A 25,000-nucleotide genomic window follows, 5' to 3' on the forward strand; every position below is an offset into this window, starting at 1 on the left:
GAATATTATTTTAGTTTTATTCTTTTGGGTAGTGACTGATTTATAGTCTTGAAGAGATCAGTGTACTTCCCTATTCAATTAAAGTATTATTCAGATAACTCGAAGACCAAACAAAAGCAGAATTTTGAAAAAAAAAAAAGCTGAAAGCTGTAAGTCTTTGAGTGATTGGCAGATAAATGCAATCCACTTTTGAGTAAAGTGTAATATTTTCATAATTCTCTAAAGACAATCTCGCGAGAATGTAACATAACCTGATTTAATTCACAGAACAACCGAGTTTTCTTTGAAAATTTTATTGTGAAACAAAAAATCTGAAACTGCGATGCTTGTCTTTCATTTATTAAAAACCAGAAGAGAGCAATGGTTGAATGCATGCACTATATACCTTCGTATGTTCACGAAACGTTAAATAATTTTTAAAAACACGTGTATTTTCTTTCTAAACGTGGCTTAATTTAAAGGTGTTAAATTTCATTTTTACCTGCTAAAGTGTTGAAGCAACGGCAGAACAGGCCTGAAAGCGTCGATCGCGGCCACGTATTTCCTTTACACCCGTTGTTCTATTTAGGTGTCTCAATTATTGACTGTTGACGGAGTTAAGAAATATTAAAATCATTAAATACTGGTTACCGTGTAGCATGTTAACGCCAAATACAAATCAAAGTTTTATTTACCCGAGACAGTTCGCGCGGCATGGTGTTGGTTTCGCATTCAGTTTATGGATCTGTGTTGTCTTTCGTCGTGCCACGGACAAGCGAAGTAGGCCTCTAGCGGCAGGTGTGTTGTGACAGCTTTTTTTCAATTCAGTAGTATATATCAAAGACCCTTAGCGGATATTTGCATAGCTTCAATTGAATTTTGAAGAGGATTCATCCACTATTTCTACTGTTAATCTGAAGGAAATGACAGCTATAGAATAGAAGATCTACCATTAACCAGCGTAATTCTCTAAAAGCTTTTTTAAGCCACAAAAAGGAATTTTGATTGACGTTTACATTAACGTTTACGTTCCGACTTTCGTTCTGGAATAAAAAAGGAATTTTGTTCACTTAGACCAATCTTTTTTTTTTACTAACAATAGAGATTAAAAGAAGGTCAACTATCTAAAAATCTACGCTATACATTTCTCTGAAAGAGTGGAGCAATGGCCAAAATTTGCATGACAAAGGAACTGACGATGTTTTAATTCTTAGTAAATCATAAGTCAAGGCCGTCGTTCGTCTGACAAAGAGAAAAAAGCATAAACTGACAAGTAGGCTAACACATTTGCAAGTAATAAAGTCAGGTTGAAAGAAAAAAATATATTAATTGCATAATTGTACAGTGTTCAAGCGTTTTAAATATCGTTAGTTTAAGTGCGACACACTGGTAATTCCAGAGTTGAGGTTAACCGAGGTATCCTTAAGTGGTAGCCGTGTAAGAGATTTGAGGATTGACGGATCTATATCAGAAGTGATATCGCAAACGAAAGAAGATATGATCAAAATGGCTTGGGAAATAAATTCTGAACGTATAAACAAGAATGGTGTAAAGTCAGTCTTGACAGAGTGCATAAACTGAAAATACAGTTTGAGACATTCAAAGTAAATAGGCCTACAGTAAACATGTCACAGAACTGAAAGTTACCAGGATACATCCCACATGACAAAATATGAGTTTTTAAACATTAAAACATTAAAGCCTTAAGCTCTTATTAATAATAAATCCTTCGACGGAACACAATTTTTTTGGCAAAGTAGCAAGATTCAAGCCTGAGAATATACCCGACTGTATTCACACGATAGCAAGATTTTAGAAGCTGAAAAAAACCATTTGAATGATAATAATGACAAAAATGCATGCTGAGATATTCATTCATGAATATTAAGGTTGCCGGTTTGTTCGAAAGCCGATTAACGCTAATCTACGATTAAAAGTTAATCGAGGTTTTCATCTCGCTCAGTTTTAGAGCCCAACTGCAAGCTAAAGGTAAAGAAAAGTCTAAGTCAAAACTGAGGGGCAAAAATCTTTTGGAAGAATCTTTACCGATTAATAATTAAACTTGAATCAAAGTTCACGTTAATCCACGATTAGCTTACTCGGGCTTTGAACAACTGGATTTCACGCCCTGTATATGGGAATATGCCAAATCTAGAGGTCATTCCCAGCAGGAGATTCGGCCAAATCTAGATTTCATTGCCCGGCAAGTCACCATTGCAAATTTAAAAGTGCGGGTTATCAATATAAACACTGAAGATGGCCATCTTTCAAATGCATGCCAAATCTTTTAACTGGTAAACATATCAACCCTTTTTGAAGTGAACTGGGCATGTTACAAAAAGAGTCATGCCAAAACTATTACAGTTCCCCATTTTCATTGAAATTTGATCCGTAAGCCGTTTTTTATATTTATTTATTTACTTTATATTTATTTATTTATCTTTACACTCACATTTGGACAGGTAACAGACTAATGCTTTTAGTCAATAAGTTACAAGAGTGATATCCATAAGAATCGTTTACTTTAACTATAATATTTACATACATCACTGTAACATGCAAAGTCTCGTTAGTCAAAATTCCCTGTTACAATCCTCCCTTGTCCCTTAAGCTGCATATAATACACAAAGATACCAAAAACATTTCCACCTATAGTTCATTCACTCCTTCTTTTATGACGCCAGTGTCATAAATATCTCGTTACAAAATTTCACTGGCGTCTATCTTAGGGAAAAAAAGGAAGCCGGTGATGTATACTACATTCACATGGCGATGTACCAAAAGTGGGAGTCAAGCAACATAAGAATAATTATCTACACAAAACAAAGCTATCCTTATTAAAAAGCTTATTAAATTAAAAGCCTACGTAACAAGCGAATGTGTATAACCCACGACTATGATTTGCTCTCTTAAAACGTTATTTGCCAACAGGTGCGAATTTCAGGGTAGGGAAAACTGTGTACAACTCGAGAAAAGCTTAAAGAGTAATTTTCCAAATCTCTAGAGAATCCTAAAAGGTACCAGAGTCTCTTCTTTTATACGTACACGCGAGGACACCTGTCAACCCCTAAGAGGCACCACGACCAAGCACCAACTCGAACCAACTGTTACAAATAATTCCACAACGTTTAGTTGCGGCGATGCATGTACGTATATTGAGAAAGAGACAAAGAAAAAGTGATATTTCTATGAATATTTCCTTGAAATAATAGAATAGAGTTTGCCTTGAATGAAAAAAGCAAATAATCTAGATTTCAGTATTCATACCGTCAACTTTCCAAGAAGGAAGTAAAGCATTTCACTGCCTCTCCTGACACCTCAAAACCACTACCAAATAATGAGTCCAGAATTTGCTATTATAGTGTGGGTACAATACACAATAATGCAGGTACAGCGCCGTGGTATAAGCCACTCACGTACTACTATTTTTCTTTTACTTTTTCTGCTTGACGTTCACTTCCTTTCAAGTTACAATTTGACGTTACTGCTTGGCTTGGAAGGGTATACACAGAACAAGCTCAGCTGAACAAGACCTAACAAAACACCAGTAGCATTGGGAACCTAACAAGAAATATCAACAATTAATAATCAGTATTATTAATAATAATAACAATTTATAATTAACAATCATATCAGTTGCATAATTTTTGTTTTCAATTATATAGCTATCTTCAATGTTACTTGTAGAGTGATCTATGTACATGTATAGTAGCTGACACCCTTTGACGTCCCTTTTGCAACAATCAAAATCCAGTTTTACAATGTAGTCATGGGATGCATTCCAATTAAACATTATATCACGTCTTGAGCATGGGGAAAATAGTGCAACTTTACAACCTATTGAAAAAGACCTTTCTGGTTCACGAATACCTACATGCATTATAAAAATAATTAAACGTGAACAACAAAGCCAAAAAGACCCTAGGCTTCGTCAAAAGGAATCTTCACTCCTGCCCTGAAAGGATAAGGCATATACTTCGCTGGTCAGACCCACATTGGAATATGCGTGTACATCATGGGACCCTTATAGCAAATACCAAATAGACCTGCACGAGCAAGTTCAGAGGCGGGCTGATCGTTTTGTAACTAGGACCTACTCAAGAGAAGAAGGGTGTGTTACTCAGGCATTAAACCATCTCAACTGGCCATCATTACAACACAGGAGACAGACAGACAGCCTATGCATGCTTTACAAATCCCTTAACCAACAAGCAGAAGTGATTATTCCAACTTATGTCCAACACCAGACCTTTCTTCACACCTGTCGCGCCCACCCACTCAAGTTTACTCCACTTCAAGCATCATGTGATGTGTATAAGTTAGTTTCTGGCCAAGGACAATCAATGATTGGAACAACTTGCCCGCTGAGATAATTTCATCCGATTCACTAGGTCATATCAAGTCAGCTTTGAACTTCATGTAGAGCATGACGTCATAGTAATTATTATTATTATTATTATTATTATTATTATTATTATTATTATTATTATACCACTTGCAAACTGTGCTGACAAGGATCTTGCAAGTTACTGATGTAGATGTAGACAGGTAAAATACATACATCTTATTTGATGGTTTTACATATAGTCGTGCAGCTATTTTGTGAGTTGTGGAGCATTTTTCCAAGCCCTGAAAGGGGCGAGGAAAAATGCCAGCAATGAGCAAAATGTCCATACGTAATATAAGTAAAACCATCGAATAAGAGATTTATTATTCCTTTACAAAAAGATTTTGTTAGTTTGGTTTCTCTTTTCTAGTAAGGGTGTTGAAATACACCCAGCATCATCTGTCCATCCAGCTGTCTATCAGTATACGGCGTGTGAAAATGAAGTAAACAACACAGAAAGCCAGTGAAATGTCGTGTCCCATTTTTGCTCTGTTGTAAATCGGTCAAACTGGGACACTACAGTGTATTACAGTGTTGTATTTTGTGCGTTCTCTTGACCTTATTTGGTGAAATGACATATAATAGTCGAATAATAAATGTAAAATGATAATTATACATTCTACATTGGATAAGTAGGAAAGCACTGGTACCTGGATATTTATGTCCTTAACAACCGTTCCATAACAGAGCCACAAAAATGACACCAAAACCATCATAAATGAGAAAGCAAATGGCATTGATTCTGTGCTCTTGGTCCTCACAACTTTAGCCTGTGGAATGCGATACATGTGATCACTAAATTACACACCATACATCAGTAAGAGATCAGAGAAGGGAGGGTATTTGAACTTTGTGTTTCTTGTGTCATTAAATCCTGACTCCTAACCCTTACCTAGTGGTTCTAAACACAAATGTAACACTTCGTGTTCATTCACTAATCAAAGTAATTTTTTTAACAGCTTTATTGACCATTACACATGTTACATACAGCAAATTAAACAGCCAGAAAGAAATGAAATATATGTGCAAAGTGATTCAAAGTGATAAGGTCAAAAGGGCAGGTGCGAACGGGACGCGAGGACCCATGCGAGGCACCTTCCATGATACAAATAATAATTTAAACACAGTCAACCAAAAGACACCAAATTTAAAAGACGCTAAAAAACTAGGGATGGCAGCGGCAGGATCGTACAATTGACCAGGTACAGGGATAGAGTATGTCAAAGTGATTCTGCAAAAGGTGAAACATGTCCTCAGTAACAAAGTTGCAGAAAGAAGCAGTAGTTGAAAAACTGGTAGGGGGTGAGAATTTACAGATATAGTTCCAGAGCTTAACAATACGATTAAAGTAAGAGGCCTGAAAAGTGCTAGTTTTACATACAGGAGTTTTAGGGTTATAAGGATTACTTAGCCTGGTTCGGCTGTGAGAAACAGGAGTAAAAATAATTAAATTAATTTAAAAAATAATAATATTAATAAAAATAATTTGCTTGAATGGTGACAAAGGCCCGGCGATTGCTCAAAACATTAGACATCTCATTCCACACTACTTTTATTTCACAGTAGTGTACTACAATAGTCTGTTCAATCCGTTTTTCTCTTGGTACTACACTTCTCTAAATCAAAATGACCCCCTCTCTAGTAAGCCCCCCCCCCCCTCCCCCAATGTGCTTAAAGACCATTGGGGGACTTAATAGATGGTTTACAGCAACAATGAATTCTATTTACTAGCACCATTTCCCATAGTAACAAAATAACGAACAAAGTTGGAATTTTACCTTTCTTGTACTGTATTTGTTAAGCTTTTTGCCTGACCCTAAGAAGCCCACTCCCCACTTTCCTTTTTTCCTATCTCCCTTAAACAATTGTTTCCCTTGTAGTTCTGGCCCCCTTATGCCCCCTGTACCTTCTTGGAGAAAACATGTCGCTGGCCCAAAACAGAGCCTGCCTAATTTGTACAAACAAAGACAATTTCATTAATGTACTGCACAGGAGAAAATGAGGGTACAGTGCAGGTCAGAAATAAGCAAACAACGAAAACGCACATGTTATTTGCACATACGTATGTGCAAACATGCATGCCAACACGTGTATCTTCTGTGCATGTTTGCTTTTGTTATACACACCCCAACATAACTTGGCTTTGATTGCCATTGTTGTTTGAAACAAAAGGCAAGCCATACTCATTAAAACAATGCTAAATGGATTTTTCTTTTCATCAACAAAACTGATCAGTGACATAAGGTGAAAGCACAGTCAAAGGTAGACAATAAGCAGCTACTATGGCGATGGTAACAAGAATGTCACAAAAAAACAGGATTTAATGAGAAAAACACTGAATGGCCATGCACATTAGTTATAAATTTTCGTTCATTTCTTTGGTCAACATCCTTGGCAAAACGTGTAATGTGTACTGTGTAATGACCAAATTCCAAGTTTTGTTGAGAATGTGAACACACGACAGTGAAATTTTTATTCTCTGTCTGTTGCTACTAATTCTGTTCCTGGATAGTTCAGCCACATTGTACTTGTAAGTTGAATGAGTTGGAATAATTGCGAAGTAGTTTAAGAAACATTAACCTATATTTTCAAGTGACATTTTCATTGGTGTTGCCACCATGGTTGCTTAAAGCCCCTAATATTCACATACCACAACTGCAAGTGGTGAGGCTTGCATCGCTATAGTAAATACAATACATATAAATCCAAGATGTGCAACCCTTGTGCTGTCTTCTGTAAGGAAATGCATCACATACATGTACAACGAAAATGCCACAACTGCTGCGTACATTACACTCTTCAGTTCTTTACCCTAAAGAAAGAAAGAATGAAAACATAACTTAGAACGCAATGTCCAGAAAATTAAGGAGAACGCCTACATATGCATTGGTAACACATGCAACAAGAACACTTTATTTACCCTTTTTTACATCAACAAAACTAAAATAATGATTTTTGTGACTGCTGTGGAACAAAATTAATGTTGAGGAGTATTATCACTCCGTCCTGAATCTTGATATTAAGGTCATTCAACATTGCTGAATGGAATAGAGCCAGGCTAGATTTCATGTTCAACATGCTGAACGACAATAGTGTGACATCACAAATTATATTTGAATTTGTGAAATTATTGGATTTATTAAGATGTTCACAAAGACCATGATGAAAAAAAAAATGCCTACTTGCCAAACATCGGGGAGTGAGATGACTTTTATGCTCCAATAACTCCATACAAATCCTTGTAATTTTATCTCTGTTCTAAACATATTTGAGAACAGAGACAAAATTACAAGGATTTGTATGGGGTTGTAACAGCATAACAGTACAATACTAATATCTCACCCCAAATTGCAATAAGAATGATGCTGATTGTTGGCAAGTAGGCATTTTTCATCATGCTCTTTCACAATATCTCAACAAATCCATAATTTCAGAAAATTAGTTTTTGTGATGTCATCACTTTAGTACTCGATAGAAAATACTACATTGTATACAATTTATCAATGACACTTGCAATGACAACTCTAAATGTAAAGTCACATACATGTAGAGCTACAAATGAGCGACAACATAATGTTCAATTATGTCGAACCATGTATCACTGCCATTTGCTTTTATTACTAACCAATAGGCCTGTAATGTTTAGAACTGGGTATAATAATAATATTATTATGATTATTTTGTTGGGCATTGCGGCAAATTTGGGGGCTAAAATATAATTATTTTAGCTCACTGCTCTGAGCCAAATGAGAAATGAGAAAATAATGTAGCCAGCCAATCAGAACCGGAAACCATTCAACTGCTCATGCCATTTCCTTGCTTGTTTGGTTTTGTTTGACTGGAAGTGCTGCCATCTGCAAGGAACTTGTTTTAAGCCACAAAATGGCTGAAAAACCTACCTAAGAAGCAAATTCTCAGTTGTCTCAGCTTGATGAAGAGGACTTTAATACAGAAACTTGTAGGGAATGGTGGAAATAATGCCTGTAGTAGATCCATGGCCGGCACCTTGGAGGTGAAGGTAAATTTATCTTTGTCGAGCAAAACCAGCTCTGTTTAGCAATTGCACAATATTAATTTAACACTGCTTTAACAGGCTGTTTACCAAATTCTGATATTTTCCTTTCGAAAACTTAGAAGCAAAGATTCTTTTGACAAATTTTGCAGTGTTCTGTCAAAGTTTTCAGCTTATGCGACAATGAAAGCTTTTGAACAATAAAATAAAGCCGATGCAAAGCCGGCAGCATTCAAGATATCGCTTACTGTACTGTATTAATTTTGACTCCTTTTGTGAATGCCCTCTGAAATTATTATAATAGTAATAGAGTTGATGTTCTTGGGCATAAAATGTTTTTGAGCCTTCTCAGAACTCATTTAACTGAAAACATATTTACGCCAACAAACATAAACTCTATTGTTATAATATTATCCTTGCATGCAGCTGATACCAGATGATCAGACCCTGTGACAGGTTTTTCAGGGATAACGAAACAAACACAAAAAGGTATCAATATTTGCTCATTAGTACTCTGAGTGGAGTACAATTCAGGGGGTAATCAGCACGGTGCAACACAATGCTCTGTTTAACTACCAACTAACATTTGAGATCAGAAACTCTATTCATGTATTAAACTTTTTGAATACAAGACACCATTAATATTTTATTGATAAATCCTACCAGTTTTATAAACAGTGAAGAAACTGTAAAACCACAAACAATTACGGCTATCCAAGTTAAAAACAAAACTGTTTTTAATGGAGAGTTGTGATTGGTTACTCAACTGATCACACCCCAACTGCAAAGGAAACAGACATCTAGACAGTGCAATGGCCACCATCTTGGATGTTAAAAACAGAGTAAAATCGGGGAGAGTATAAAGTGCTACCAACAGGGTGGGCATTAGGGTAAAAGAAAAAGGAGGGGGAGGGAGGGAGGAAATGTATGTAAGCTGTTTTCTCTCCCTCCTCCTCCCCATCCCCTTTCCCCAACTCCCAAAGATTATGAAAATCCAACATGGTGGCTATAACTTAACGACTAACCGAGATTCTACATTGCAGGCTACATGTACAATTATTATATCTGAGGCATGGGGGAAAAGTTACACAGTTTTATGAGCAGTACCCAACAGGCTGTCCAGAATCTTGTCTTGCGGAAAATTTAAATCGGCCATTCAAAGGATAATCTCCCATGTAGCTGTCAGAGAACAGCTGCATAGGAGACTATCCAAAGGACAGCTGGGCGACCACCTGGCTAAATGCTTGGTTACACTCAATCACTCATGTAGCCTTCCAATCAAAGCCAACAGACCATAATTTATTATTACCCAAAATTATTGCTGTATTGGCAATTATTATCAAATGACTACACACATAAGATACCTACCCTGTCTTTGCAATACAAGAAAAAGCACAGTATGTAGCAAACTTGAGCAATCATTCCAATAACATTGACAGGGATTAAAGTTGCGTCACCTTTAAGAATGCCATAGCTTGACCAATTCATGCAACTGAAAGTTTCAACAAAAAAACAAAATGTGGAAGAATTAAACAACAAGTGATGTGATTTTATAATGCCGGTTGCAAGTTGTGTCAATCTGAAATTGATCACCAACAATCGTTGGTGTAATATGGCTTCAATCACAGATTAAACCAGACTGATAAGATAATTACCCGCAATTTTGGCAGAAATGTAAGCAAATTTAATTGCCTCAGGCACATCACTGGGAAAAAAATAGTAGCAGCCTTAATAACAATAATAACAATACTTCTACTTATAATAATAATAATAATAATAATAATGACAATAATAATAATTAATAAATATAAAACAATAATTAACATTTGTATCAAGCAAATTCAAATTTTCCTACGTAAAAAGTTTTTATTTTCAGTGGATTACACTTACTTGAGGAAAGTTGTGACAAAAGGCAATAGGGCAACATTTTCAGTGCTTCCACTTTGAATTATCTTTCGGCAGGTTAATCTGAGGAAAAAATAACAATTACTACAATTTAAAAGATCCTAATATTCATATTAAATAAATAAAACAACCGATATCATATGACATGCCACTGAAGCTGAGTCAAATTTCTCCTCATCCATTACAAAAGAAAAAAAGAAAGGACTTATGTGGGTACCCCCTTTGCTCTGGCAAATCATAGTAATGCCAAGTTGCCTTAAAAACACACTCACAAGCAAATGCAATAATGCCAGCCAATAAAACACCACCTTGAATCTACAGTGTACTTGTGTGGAAATGTGAGTACAAGGAAACTTATAATTTGTCACTCCTTTTGGCCTTAGAATTAGAGCGAGTGCCTCACAATACCCAAAACCCAGGAGTTTCATTAATTTTTGTCTTCTTTAGACTGGTTTCAAATTTCTCCAAAGACAGGTACCATGTTCAGACTAAAATGGGTACCAGTACCTGGGTCCCAAATTCTATTAAAACCCCTGAAAACCATAACCATAAATTACATGTACATGTAGGGCACATAGAATTATTTTTCATGTCCAATTTCAAGTCTGACTTGAGGCAACAAATTTGCAGCATACAACTATTTTTGACCCCTCAATAGTCTGATACTGTACTAGTGTTCTTTTCGTCTTGCCGTAGTTCAAGTCAGGCCACATATTTTTGAAGTATTTGACTGTAAAAGGTGTGAACAGTACATTTCTTTGTCCCTTTTGGAAGTTCCTTATTATAGAAATAGCTTTCACCTCATTTTAATAAGTTAATATTGACCATTGAAATTGAAACAAATATACATGTAGCTTTCAGTTCCAGGAGGAATCTGCACAAATTTTCTTAAAGTGTATATGACAGATTTTTTTTTTATTTGCTTGATCGAATCTTCTTGTTGTTCTTGTATGAAAATCAAAAAAATAAATTCGCTATCGATTTTTCTTCCCCTGGTTTGAGGCCGTCAAAGACATGAAATTTCACTTCCAGGTGTGAACAAAACTGCCCAAGGTGGGAAACTGGGGATAGTGGGAAAACAGTTTCATACACAATCAAACCCATATTAAGGACAATGCCTACTATTGTTACTGTGCATACATTCTCAAACTCTCAAGATACTTGGGTTTCCTATCGGTGGTGAATGTCTAATACAGGGATATTATTGCATGGTTTAAAACTATGTGGAGAAAGCAGAACTTAGCAAGTGCTCCTGGTATTCAAAAAGAAAGTTGGTGGTAACCATGCATTTTTCAGAGATAATAAAGCTTCAATTTGGAAAAAAAAATGCCATACATTGCTTTGTTTTTTTACTGCTTTTTGAATAATTCTTGCTTAATTATCTCTCTGCTACCCCCAACTGGATTCAAGTATTCTGGACTCAAGTAGCCCTGATACTAAGATCTGCTTTTCCTGCACAAACTTTGCAAAAATAATTCTGTATTGGGAGGCAACGTCGTTAAGTGACCAGAATGGTACTAGAATCTTCAAATTGTGCCCAGCCAAGGACTGACGTTCACGAGTTCAGGCACAGGATAATACACACTAACAAATTAATGAGTCAACTTCAGTAAGCTCGCTAACACTGAGCTTTGACAATCCAAGTAAAGTTTTTTTCGTCCCCACTGGCCTGGGGAGGAATTTATGGATGCTTTCTGGAACTGTATACATGTACATGTTCATGTACATGCATTGTTACTCACATGAGTCAACAAAATATATAAATAAATAATTAACTAATAAATAATAACTAATTAATTGGCATGGAAACATTGAGGTGCCACAGGAGAATGTTTCCAATTCTTCCAAAAAATGGTAAGTCTTAAATAACATTTCAAAATGACATTAATTATACGTAGCGGGATCAATTTTAGAACTGCTGGTCAACCCCACAATTTACACTTGTCTGAACCATTCGTAGAACGAAAGATATAAATACAAAAGAATCCCGATTCTTATTCAGTAACTTAGTGGCCACGTATTCTACAGTCCAGTCGAAAAAAATAAGCTCATTAGACGGGTTACGTGTACATTCTATTAAAATCAAACACTACATGCACTCAAGAAGAAAACTGCTCGCTCGCTGGGACCCTCTGCAATCAAGGTTGTTCTGAAATTTTACGTTCCCAACTCAGTGAAATGACCTTCTTCTCAGATCTGTTAACATATTATGGGTTCTTATGCATAGCATGCGTTAGCTATATAATACAGAAAGACCTTGAACAGCTTCACTACATGCTCAATAAAACAGTGAAAAGTTGTAAAAGGTTTATAAAACCCTGTAGAAAATTCTAAAACGTTTCTACAGTTGTACTCACGTCCCAGAAAGAAAAAATCCAACTGTCGTTATAGTAGCAGCCCACGACAAAAACCAAAGTGTAGACATATTAGGCTGAGAAGCAACAACCGAAATCTCTGTTTCCTGCATCGATCCAGAAATAGAAACTGAGCAACCACACGACGAGGAACGACGAGAAAACACGACGTCACACGAGCAATCTCGTTCCCAGACCCCACCCCCGTTTTAGGCCAGCGGGGGCCACGAGATTGTGTACAGCGTATCACAATACACTCTGTTTTTTTTTTTTTTTTATATATATATAAGAACGTTTAATTTTGGAGCTGAGGCTGAATGTTCTTATGTTTTTTTTGCGATTTAAGGCTGAGAGCACGTTCTTAAGATGTTCTAAAATTACATGGTATACACTACATGTATTTCAGTAAACCAATGCGGGCGTGACCAGGAAACCTATCAAAGAGCATTGCCTGCTGAGATATGGTGGCAAGAACTGCTGATTGCGACAAACCGAGATGTGTGTCACCATTGTTCATGTTATACAAAAAATGCTCTTGAGTATTTTGGTTAATTTACTTTCGTTACCTTGATTTTATATACAGATTAGCAAAATAAAAACGTTCTTAATCGACTCTCAGCCTGAGGAATGTTCTTAATACGTTCTTAAAATTTTGGTTAACCTCAGCCTCGACGTTCTTATAAAAATGGTTCTTATAAAAAAACAGAGTGTATAATCGTATAACAACTACAGAAGTAATAACCCCAAGATCCATTCATTCACTGAATCAACGTTGTTCCATACAATCTCGACTCCAATCTGTCGATGATCTCGACTCCAGGCTCTCTCTCCTTCGCCAAGTTTATGATGTCATCCGCCTCTGCAAAGAAATCTACAGGGGATGCCAGATCCCAAGATCCATACATACAAACAACAATCTCGACTCCAATCTGTATTAGTACTAGTAAAAGTCAAAGATTAGGGACTTAGTTCGTTCGATGATCTCGATCCCAGGCTCTCTCTCCTTTGCCAAAAGAATCTAGGGGGTATGCCAGATGTGCAAACCAAGATCCATCCCGATTGATTCAAACAGTCAACGTTCACCGATACAATCTTGACTCCAATCCGTACGAGGAGTGCGTTCTTCCTATGTCGAACGTAATTAAGAGTGCGTTCGTCTTAAGTCGAACGCAATTAGGAGTGCGCTCTTCCTACGTCGAACGCAATTATTCCACGAGTGCGCGTTGGCTATCTATCATCTCATATCCAACAAGCATGAGTGGAATAATTATTTTATTTAAAAAAAAATCAAGAACTATTGCTAGATCTTACTGATTTCGCTTTGCAAGAACAACCAGAACCAGAAGACAATTTAATTATCGCTATTTCTCGGGATCATTGTATGATGCAATTCCTGGGATTTAATTGGCTTAACTAGTAGCCATGGTATACGAAGAATTAAACTATGCTGGGGGAATAGCGACCACTAAATTGCCTTCTGGTTGTTCTTACAAAGCGAAATCAGCAAGATCTAGCAATATTTCTTGATTGTTTTAATAAAGCAATTATTCCACTAGCGCTCGTTGGATATGAGATCATTATAGCCAACTCGTCGCTACGCGCCCAGTTGGCTATAATGATCTCATATATCCAACGAGCGCAAGTGGAATAATTGTTAAATATACCATGGCCGCAAAGCCAGTCAAATTCCTGAAGTTGCATTATACAATGGTCCAGTTTTTTTTACCAACAATTCCCATTATATGAAATAAAGTGGTAGAGCATCCGAACTAGTAATCGGAAGGTCTTAGGTTCGACTCCTGGTAGGAGCACTCGGATTTCTTTTTTTCGAGTATGCCTGTGTCACTTTCTAGAATAATACATCATTCTCAATTTCCATTATGTAAGTATCATTACAGTGTGTATCAATACGAACAGTTATACAGTATACAGTCTACACGATAAGACGAGCTATCTACACTGTCTGAAGCAGGAACAACAATCTACACTGCCTACAGTAGGAACAGCTATCTGCACCGGCTGTCTACAGTAGGAACAACATATAATTTACACTGTCCACAGTAATTATATTATAACTCTTGATATTAATTGTAGCAATGTAAGGAGAGTAACGAATGATGAGGACTTGGAAAGAAAGCAAGACCTCTCCTCTGTTGTCTTTATTTAACTACTACTACATTGCACAACAGAAAGTCCGTGAGCTTTCTTTAAATTCAGATAATAATAATAAAAAAAACAATAACCAATAAATCAATCAATGTTTATTTTCAAAAAATAACTTGAGTAGTGGCCTGCGTACCCCGTAAATAGCCACAGCTAGACGAACACGAGAAAATGACAAGTACAAACTACTCAGAAGACACTAAGTTTTACATAGTAATACAAATTTAACTGAGTATTTCACAATGTTTGTCTAAAAAGAAGAACCCGTAGTTTATAAGTACAATGATTTTAAAGTTGAAAACAAGAAATGATAATTACAAACTACACTTATCTAGACGTTAAGCTTTACGTACTAATACAGATTTAACTAAAGGTATTTCACAATTATAATCTGATCTAATACTGAAACAGGGAGAACCCGTAATTTATAAGTATAATAATTGAGAGTCAAAAACAACTGGAAAGAAAAAAAATTGACTAACAAGAAATATAATTATTTGGCAGGTCCAACGTTTTTAATTATCATAGGTATTTGAAAGTAATCATCTTCTTTTTACAAGATTTCAAAAAGCAATTGGCGAAGGACCACTATATTGAGAATCGATCATGGAGCGCTGTATTTTACAGCTAGATACAACTGATATGAACAATGACGACCCTGACACGATTTTTGTTATTTACAATAAATGCTTTGTCTAATTATTAGGTTCTCGAACGATCAGGCACTCTTTTTATTTTTATCGCTAAAAGAAACCTCCGGTTATCGCTGGTCGCCCGTTTAAATATGAGCTTTCCCCGGCACGTCTCTATAAAATTTTCAAGTTTGACCCTTTTAATTTAAAAACGTCAGGAGCGGGTTATTTACCACTGAACCACTTGGTACAATAGGTAAAGCCAATCTACGTTATCTGAACCTTCTTCATAGCTTACTTATATTATAAGGTCCCTGAGATTATTTCTAGTTACATTTTATCAGACGCAAATGTGGCAAGTTACGAAGTTATTTGTAAATAATTTTGATTCATGTTATTTGGCAAGTGAAGGCCTAGAACTTGAAAAACAAAAATAAAGTAGGAACCCCTCTTGATTATATATTTCAGTATTTATTTATCTTGTCTATTTATAAGGATGATTATTCACGGTCGGTTACACTCTTTCTTATGTAAGAATGTTGTTTTTCCGGGTTAGGCTGAATATTCTTATTTTTCTGCCGATTTTACTTAGGCTGAAAATATTCTTGTATTATTCTTAAATTATAGTTTTAGAATGTATTGAGGTATCAATATCAAAGAAAGAATTTATCATGATTTTTTTTGCGGTTTAGTTCATTTCTTTTCTGCTGTATAGAGTGTTTTCACATGACGTCACGGCGGCCATGTTGGTGTCCCAAAACAAAGAAATGGCGGCCATGTTGGTGTCCCAAACTAAACCTCTGGGAATTGAACTCTATTTTTATGCAAATACTTTCTTTTGTTTCAGTAAACTAATATGGCCGGCAGTCACGTGAATGAAAACGCTCTATACTGTACATATGTATTACATGTTCATCGAGCTGTCATTAGTATTGGCTAGTTTGCCGTTTAGACAAAGGAATGATTTTATACGGTTAAGTTAAAAACATATAATTATATTGTATTTACAGATTTTCAACACACAAATATTTCCTTTTCAAAATCTTAGCCTTGGTTTTATTCTTAAAATATTCTTAAACTTTCGCAAATTATAGCCTCGATATTCTTATAAAATATATTCTTATAAAAAAGAGTCTATTACCGTTTATCCTTGCCTAGGTTCATTAGCCTGGCCAAGTGGCCAAATCAACAACAAATCAAAACAATCAGTTAATTGTGCCCAGCTGGAACTGTAAACTCTAACGTGTGTTACAAATGAACCTAGTAAATGTTGTAATGTTATTGACTAGGGACCCCACGGGATTCTGGGTCCCTGACTGTTTTCTCGGGCCACCCCGCGAACTGTTTTGTGGCCATGTTTGAGTTCAGTGCGAGAGCACGTGTTAGACAGTTTTCACTTCGTTTCTTTCTTGAAGATATTTACAGTTAAGGTTTAGAACTGTGTTGGAGACAGACTTACAAAAGTAAATATGACATAGTTCCTCAAATCACTCAGTCGGCTCTAGATTCAGAGTTGTTTGACCACCCAAGTGGTGTAGTGCAGTCATAAGATCGGCTTTCTCTCAGGTCAGAAGATGGTTACAAATTGGCCACTGTTTATATGCAACAACATGACGTATCCGCACCGATTTACTAGATTTCCTATCTCTCTAGTATACTATATATCGTTTTTTATCGATTCAAAACAAATCCTTAATAAAACAGGTCATTGCAAAGCTTAACAAAATCGCGATCCACTCATGAGTAAAATCTCCTGCACCGCTACAAGCACACGTCAGCGACTCATTTTTATGATTTTTTTCCCAGTTTTTCAAATTTGTCCAACCTCTCTCAAAAAAAAATTGTTCGGAACAGTTCCCGTTGGATGCCAGAAATGTAGGACCTCTAACTATCTTTCCCTTTTCAAGCGTGTACTTGATGCCGTCTGTCCGTCCACCATACGCACAGCGGTCGTAGTTAAGAAAGTACATTGGTGAACCTGTAATACAACAACATCAATACATTGAAATTCTCCTTTGCAGTTTTCCTACACTTTGTTAGTAATTACCCTTTGGAGAACTGAGCTTCAAATCCAGGCCTCCACCTATGGTAATTATTGTTTTGATCCTTAGCCTTCACTAGTTGTTACAAGTTTGTCTCGAGGATACTCGATATGCGGGTTCTGGCCTACAACTGAGAGACTGTGGGTTCGCAAACAATACACAGCGTACTTGAGTTAACATTAAAAGAAACTGGTCGAGAGGGACAGAACTCTGCTGAAGAGTGAAGGTCAAATTATAGTCCTGGACGAAAGACTCGCACAAATCAGGTGGAATTTTTCGTTAATTAATTCAACTCAAGGACGTAGCAGACGCAACCTCACAACAACAAAGTTTGAATGGAGTATTATTCAAAAAATAAGACTGCTGCACATTTAGGGAAAGGCGTAAGTTACGTCCATTACTGTTACCATGTTTCTTTGTTTGCTGGAAAAAACCTGGGAGAAAAATAATTTAAGTTCCAAAAACGAACCGATGGGAATCAGCATCTGTTTTATAACAGGTCCCGCGACATATATTCAGCTTCAATGACCACCCTCTATAGATGGCTTATCTGACGAGTAGATGATTAGAGAATGGTTAGTTTGGGGGGTCAAGTTCGATTAACCCATAAACATTTGGTAGCGATTACTCTTTAATAACTGAAGTTGCCAAGGGAAAGAAAATATGAATGCCCGTTTCAGTCTACCTATCTCCAATACTTGCCGATAGTCTTCTCAGTCTTTTCATTCTTTGAGACACTAGGTGAATATATATTACCCAAATAACGCGCTATGAACTCCGTCACCATCCAATATCATATGGTGTTTTTGGGGGGGTCCGCGGAACACTCGCTGACATTACGTGGTGTTTCCTTTTTCCTCTCCCAAATGAACTTTTAAAATTACACTTATTCTCATCTTTACTTACTTGAGTTCCTTTTTGTGGGCGGAATTATCCCGTTTGGTATCTTTTCTTTGAGAGTGTCGAGGTCAAACTGTATAAACGGGACCACCAATTCCTATAAACATAAAGAATACAAAACATCAAAAAACAGGAAACAAATTTAATTTTGCTTATTCTGCTAGACCATCACCAGACTGACAGCATGGGGCCGCAGAAATTAAGTCTAGCAAACTGACAGAATATTTGTATGGTATTTGGGTAAGGAATTCAAACTAGGAAGCGAGGCTTAGATCTTGATCCGTGCACAGTAGACTGAAATGCATAATGTAATGAGCCATACGTCAGATAGGGGACCAGTTTATTCCAAACGCCAGAGGAGACTAACGCGTCCGGACAACTTGCGAAATTGCTTCTGACTGGTTCAAAGTTTGCTCAGATTGATTGGTTGGTTGGTTGGCTGGTTGGCCTATTGATTGATTGATTGATTGGTTGATTGGTCGGTCGGTCGGTCGGTCGGTCGATCGATCGATCGATCGATCGATTAATTGATTGATTGATTGATTGATTGATTGATTGATTGATTGATTGATTGATTGATTGATTGATAGATGGACTGACTGATTCTCGACAAAAGGACAAGTGCACAGGCGTAATAAGCACGGATGAAAACGAACACGTCTTTAGCTATTACATTAAAAGTGAATGTTCAGGATAAGAAGGGAGGTCAGCTTCCAAGGCCGCTTCTCGGGCTGATTCCGCTACCAGTATAAGGGTTCTTCAAGTGAAAATTACATTAAGGCACGTGTAAGCAAAAGCACAGACATACTCATTGTGTTCATCTTGTTAACCCTAAGACTCACTGTGAGGTGAATGTAGTCGTAATTACAGGGAAGATTTGTGCATGCTTGCGTCAAGCTATCTCGTAAACGCTCTCTTAAACGCTCTTGTTGCTGACCAAAAGGAACGCAGCCTCTGGAGACAAAATGCAAGTTGGCATTGTGCACTTATGCCTGTGCTTGTGCTCGAGTCGCTTACAAAATGGCCTGTCGAAAATAATTTGAAACATAACGACAATAACGTTCGATAGCTAGACGTCTGAAACTGCTGTTTCTTTAAACATCTTATGCCAATTAAAAGCTGTTTACTCTTTCCAAGGGACTCAACTGAAGCATATAGTAGAATAGAGTACTTTCATATTATATTTGAATAGCCGGTAATGCACCTCTTCTCTGGATTTGAAATTGCAGTTCAGGTGGTGGTCAGAACACGAGCCTATTCGGCACAAGTAATATCGGAAGAGTGATCCTGGGGTGAGAAGCTGGTACACGAAGAACCCAAAGACTCCAAGGAAAAGAACGAGTCCAACAATGAGAAGAGACATCCCTGAAACGACATGAAAATAATGAGACAAACAATAACAAGAGACTTCCCTGTAACGATATGAAAATAATGCATCAGTCAGTTCCAATGGTGCCTATTCCCCAGGGCATTGTGTGGGGCATTTTTCCTCATTGTCCGTATCAGGCATTTTACGGGCTCGTGATCACCTTACAGCACTTTCGTTTCCTTTCAAGATAAGTTCGTCAGCAAAGAAGATAAATTTGCGATTAACTATATCGTAAGGACGACGAAACAGAGATGGTAGATCCACAATCAAACGATCTCTGAGGCAATACAGAGAGCAAGATTTATTGAAACTGAGATTGGCCTGAATTAGCTTTGATTAGAATGAAGGTATGCCAAAAAATACTAAGAAATAAACCAAACATTTTAAAAAAAGTGACACACTCGGATACCAACCCACGGCCTGGCCCATACCTTAAGCATGCGCACAGCCATACCACCCGGGCAGTGGCAGCCATGGACAGCTGTTTCAGCCTTGTTAGGCCTCATTAGCATGTTTTAGGGCAGGGTTCGGCCGAGGCAGATGGGGAGGGATGGGCACCCCTGAAAATGATTGATGCATAATCTGTTAAAGGTCAGACGACAAACACCGAGGACTGCTTCTCCTGTTTTTGTTTATGATTTTTTTTTTTGAGAATACTCGCCCTGACGAAGGCCTAACGCTCGAAACGTCAGCAGTCGAAATCTCTTCACGGAGGTCAATTTACCTTTACAATTTACTCTGTTGATAAACCAAACATTCGTTTCTACTCCCAAGCGACGCAGCACCGCAGTTTCTTTAGCAACTAACCCCCTTATCCTAGATTCGAACTGACGACCTCTCTCTCAGTTGTCCGGTGTTCTTGCCTGAGCTAACCAGGTGGGGGTTAAGTAGCTCTCCCTTCTAACTCCACTTCCCTGCAAATAGTAACGAGACAAATAACTTACGTCGGCAGGTTGTCTTGTTGGATTTTCCAATGGCGACCTTGATGTCCATATCAATACTCTCCAAGATGTTCTCCACTTCAGTTGCCAGCTGGTGACTGTTGATGCCAAGCACAATGCAAACGAAACACTTCACCAAGTTAACTTCACCATGGCGACGAGACTTACATGTCTCCATTGCCATGCCAAGCAGTGTGTGGTTCCTGATGATAAACGCACCCAAAGGCAGATGGGACTCCGGTATGCCTGTGCCTGGATCCTCTGTGGACGCATAGATACGCTCACCTGTTCGAACTGAGCCCACGATCTGCACCTTAACCATTCCGATAACACACACGATATCTGTCTGCCCTGTATAAATAGAGTTCAGTATTTTCACCCACTTGTCATTGTCTGGGTGGAGATGGTAGTCCTACGTATGTGCTACCCAGGAGTAATATTATGGTCTTTGTGCCCTTCCATAGCATGAAATTCATTGTTGGGATTGAAAGTACTCGCGGAGCGGTACACTCCAAACTGTAACTCCGTACAGTACCCCTCTTTCTCTTCCCCTCCCCTCCCCTCTCAGACACACCCGAAACAAATGAATGTTTTAGCTTATCCTGTCATCCCAAGTATGTTCGTTCCTTAATCAAGAGATCATTTTCGAAATCGTTGTATTTTTAGTAATTAGCCAAATTTCGCTAGAATACTGAACTCCGTACCACTTTTTGCCATTCTCCTTAAAAAGCACAAACATTAATTTTGCTAAGCAGGTTGACTTATTGCAATCTTACATACTTTGTGACATAATGTTGTTGTGGTCACACCGTATGCATTTTCACGGGAACGCGTAGAAATGTTTGTCCTTTTTTATAGTGTTTACCCGAGTTCCTTCACAATAGAAAACACTTATTATATCCACGGTACATGAAGATAGATTTCTTCTGAATGGATATTTCTTCCCTATGTGGTCATTGCAAGATGTGAAAATACTTAATATATGGTCTCCTAAACCATGTAAGAAAGGCTTTCTTGACACTACTAATTGTACCTCTAAACAACAACTTCCAACATCCAGACACCAGAAGTTAAACATACCCATTTACCTTTCTCTATATCTAATGGCGCATGCGCCTCCAGGTACGCTGACCTGCTGATCACTCCAGCCATTACCGCCTGTGGAGCGTTCTCATTGCTCAGTGGTTCAATTGTAGCCATCCCTTCGTCGTCGGGGAAAAAGCCAACCACGACACCCTCCTCGTGATTGTGGTACGTGTCAGGATTGGTGAGTTTCAAGTGATAAGCGATGTCTCCCTTGGATGTCTGCATCATGCAACCAAAGCTGAGCTTGTCAATATTGGCTTGCTGTGCCTTCAAATGCTTGACAACTAACTGGTCCAGTTGTGAAGCACCTTGATAGAAAGCCACTGAACGTTTAACAATCTTTGCTTCAATAAATGGTCCGGTTGGTAACTAAAAATAGGGGCGATATTCTATGAAATTCTATGCGGTTAATTGAAAGTGATTTGCGGTATTGTTCCCAGGTATTCGATCTGGAATCTTATTAGGTATTCGATCAAGTACTCGACCGTTAAGTCTCACACTCGAGAAATAAAGTTATTTTATTACTTTATTTAGCTTTTTTTTTATTTTCCGTTCTTCTTGTTTGGCGCCACTCCACCGGTAGTGATATTTGACCCTGCCCGCGTTTTAAAGCATCCCTTTGGTTCGAAAGATGCTTCAGAGAACAAAGTGCCACGAATGAAAGATGACCGCTTAACTTAAATCTGATAGCTGGAAGAGTGAAACGTAAAAGGTGCTTTTGGTTTGATTTGTACTACTTCCTGTTAACAGCCAGTTTGACCAGTTACCTTCCGAACTGAAGGAAGAGTTTCTGGATCCCAGCGAACTAGACGACAGAGGTGACATCGAACCTAAATGAATAACAAAACAGGTCCTTTAGAACTTCACTCCATAAATGGTTATTCAAATACATTAATAATTCATAAGCCCATTGACCTATCAAATGGTCGTTAATACATCACATGCAGTGACTTTATATCGATAAACCTCCTCCTTATTAGTATGCGGTGTTTATCAGCTGATAAAACACTTCTCATTAGTATGCGGTGTTTTATCAGCTGATAAAACACTCCTCATTAGTATGCTGTGTTTCTCTCGAATGCTAATTTCCAACGTTCACAAAAGCATAATTGTTATGAAGTCTATTGACACACGCTTTTCCAGGAATGTTTTTGAAGCCGAGGAAAAAAACTCGCAGCACGTGTTTTATCGGGTCTAAAACCACTCGGCTGAGCCTCGTGGTTTTAAACCCGATAAAATACTCCTGCTCGTTTTTTAAACATTACATAAACATGTTCGTACACACACACAGCCGAGTAAACGAGACCTGTTGAGTCTGGTTCGTTTTGCCAGGTATGCTGGGTAGCTTGCATCGCTCGATGCTTTCCTTGAGGTGACCACCTTGAAGAGCTGCTCGGACACGTGTTGGGTCTCTTGCGTTTTTCTTTAGAATACATAACAGGTTCTGTTGAATAAAATATTGAAGAAAGTACTGTTTAAGCTTCTATCTGGGCTTACATTTGAAAACACTTACTAGAATTGTAAGTTCCAGTTAAAAATATCATTGGTCTATTTTTAGACTGCAAGCAGTCCCTTTCTGGATAGTCAAGAGGTCGCGCGAAATAGCCGAGCGCGAAAAAACTGGAGCAAACGAGTGGAGGGGGGCTTGACTTGGCTCCAGTCTCGCTGCGCTGTGAGCGCACCCTTTCAACTATCCAGAAAGGGACTACTTGCAGTCTAGTCTATTTTTTACTCGCTTGACCAATGACTATGGCCTATTCTCTCTCATCCTGAAATAATTAACAGCAGAAATGAAACATTGCTTGGAGATCAGGTCACGTGACAAACCGCCATCAGTTGGCCCCGCAATTCAATTCATAGCCTGATATATTCATAAGTTAAATTCTTTAATCACTCTGTATTACCAAAATTAAAACACATTTTCATTTTCATGATCATCATTATCATTATTATGGTAAGCGCTACATAACAGAAATACCAGGCATAATTCTGGCTTTTCGGGGAGCTAAGTTACACAATGACTTACCAATTGACATCAAACATGTAAATAGTACTAAACATAATCATCATCATCGACGCCGTCATTATTGTCATGATTATCGAAAACAACAATTGCCGTTAAGAAAATGATCTGATGCAGATTAATTTGGTTTAAGATCAGTGAAAAACATTATTTCAATCCCAATCACAAATAAGTAAGATCTGGAGAAACAACTGAGGACAGTAAAGCCTCATTGTCTACAAGAATACCTGCTGGTTCCTCGTTCATCCTCTTTGTCTTGATGAGGAAGGGCTTAGACGCAATTTGCTCACTGACTTGGTTATCAGCATACACTACTTGAACCAGCAGCTCAAACTGGTTTCTCTCCTGGGTATGAACCTTTGCTGATTTGTACACCGGTCTGTTGGATCCAGCAACCTCATACACAGAGTCTAGGTCCACTTGATACTCAAGCTGGTGAAGAAGGGTTGACGGATCTTTAGTGATTACAAACACGAAACACCCCTGATAGCGTGCACTCGCTTAACTCCCTTCCCAAAAAAGTTACTTGAAGGATTTTAATTCTGTGACTTCTCTGTCTTTGCTTGCGGAGTGTAGCTAGGAAAATTCGAAGGTTTGAAAAGGGAGAAGTAATCTCTTTTGGTGATATAACTAAATTAAGGAGGTATATTTATTAAGTAACAGTTATTTAGAGTAGAGGTAAGGGCCATGACGGTTAGATGATTAGATGAGGATTCCCCCTGTAAAAAAGCTTTGGCGTGGTGCACACAAGGTTTATTTGGGCTTTACAAAAGGAACGTAATAAAGTGTACACTTGAGACACAGTACATGATTTAGGAACAATTTTGAGTTTCAACTAAACCGTTTTTTATAAAAAATGCCTTGAATCCTCTTGTGTATCGTACTATTTTGTACTAAAGATGATTTATTCCAGAGTTTCGGGCCCAGAAAGAGTATGTGAATTGCTTGATATTGATGCTACAGGCTGAGACCTATAGGAATCAGCGAATCTCATAATAAAATAATTACAAATGCGGAATTGTCTTATGTTTTCCTTAATCTGCCGATATCGTTGAAAAGATTAATCTTTAAGCGGGTAAAGGAAACTTTAACGAACCCCGAGGTACATGATTACGTAAAACATGAATCGACAGCTTATAACCAGTCTTTCTAAAAGTAATTCCTATTTTATGTTCCGCACATTCCCCACAAATCAACGATGGGAGGG

The 25,000-nt window shown here is 37.7% G+C and overlaps 3 protein-coding genes across 4 annotated transcripts in view; all 3 read right to left on the reverse strand.

Moving 5' to 3' along the window:
• LOC146460003 (trace amine-associated receptor 6-like) overlaps window positions 1-1,975 on the reverse strand; it is a 10,592-nt gene extending 8,617 nt beyond the window's left edge. Inside the window, exons 1-2 of one of the 2 annotated variants that reach the window (XM_085088611.1) lie at window positions 675-1,975; window positions 482-584 (exon numbers count right to left, since the gene is read on the reverse strand). The gene's annotated coding sequence lies outside the window, so the exon portion shown is untranslated. The remainder of the gene's footprint in view (window positions 1-481; window positions 585-674) is intronic. The other variant, XM_085088612.1, reaches the window with a different exon arrangement.
• A 400-nt stretch (window positions 1,976-2,375) lies between these two features.
• On the reverse strand, window positions 2,376-12,786 carry LOC146460004 (sugar transporter SWEET1-like). The gene is made up of 6 exons (XM_085088620.1): window positions 12,641-12,786; window positions 10,269-10,346; window positions 9,747-9,870; window positions 7,017-7,178; window positions 5,017-5,136; window positions 2,376-3,540 (listed from the first exon to the last, which is right to left on the reverse strand). Exons 1-6 carry the CDS (start codon window positions 12,748-12,750, stop codon window positions 3,448-3,450), a joined length of 687 nt encoding a protein of 228 aa, XP_084944746.1. The 5' UTR covers window positions 12,751-12,786; the 3' UTR covers window positions 2,376-3,447.
• Window positions 12,787-14,878: 2,092 nt separating this feature from the next.
• The window catches only part of LOC146460005 (uncharacterized), a 16,275-nt gene continuing 6,153 nt past the window's right edge, over window positions 14,879-25,000 (reverse strand). Inside the window, exons 3-10 of the mRNA XM_085088587.1 lie at window positions 24,021-24,225; window positions 23,077-23,214; window positions 22,538-22,600; window positions 21,773-22,078; window positions 20,688-21,035; window positions 19,579-19,739; window positions 18,381-18,471; window positions 14,879-17,410 (exon numbers count right to left, since the gene is read on the reverse strand). Of these exons, the coding sequence (XP_084944713.1) occupies window positions 17,112-17,410; window positions 18,381-18,471; window positions 19,579-19,739; window positions 20,688-21,035; window positions 21,773-22,078; window positions 22,538-22,600; window positions 23,077-23,214; window positions 24,021-24,225 (1,611 nt within the window). The 3' untranslated portion in view covers window positions 14,879-17,111. The remainder of the gene's footprint in view (window positions 17,411-18,380; window positions 18,472-19,578; window positions 19,740-20,687; window positions 21,036-21,772; window positions 22,079-22,537; window positions 22,601-23,076; window positions 23,215-24,020; window positions 24,226-25,000) is intronic.

This window comes from Pavona decussata, unplaced genomic scaffold (genome assembly GCF_977016875.1).
Source record: "Pavona decussata unplaced genomic scaffold, jaPavDecu1.1 SCAFFOLD_215, whole genome shotgun sequence".
Taxonomy (NCBI): Eukaryota; Metazoa; Cnidaria; class Anthozoa; order Scleractinia; family Agariciidae; genus Pavona; species Pavona decussata.

What these genes read in the sequence shown, in the direction of transcription:
- LOC146460004 (XM_085088620.1), bottom strand. Translation starts at nt 12,750, where the DNA reads ATGCAGGAAACAGAGATTTCGGTTGTTGCTTCTCAGCCTAATATGTCT. An exon ending in GGATTTTTTCTTTCTGGGAC is followed by an intron (nt 10,347 to 12,640) that starts GTGAGTACAACT and finishes TTTTTTCCTCAG; the next exon opens with ATTAACCTGCCGAAAGATAA. An exon ending in CCTCACCACTTGCAGTTGTG is followed by an intron (nt 5,137 to 7,016) that starts GTATGTGAATAT and finishes CGCATTCCACAG; the next exon opens with GCTAAAGTTGTGAGGACCAA.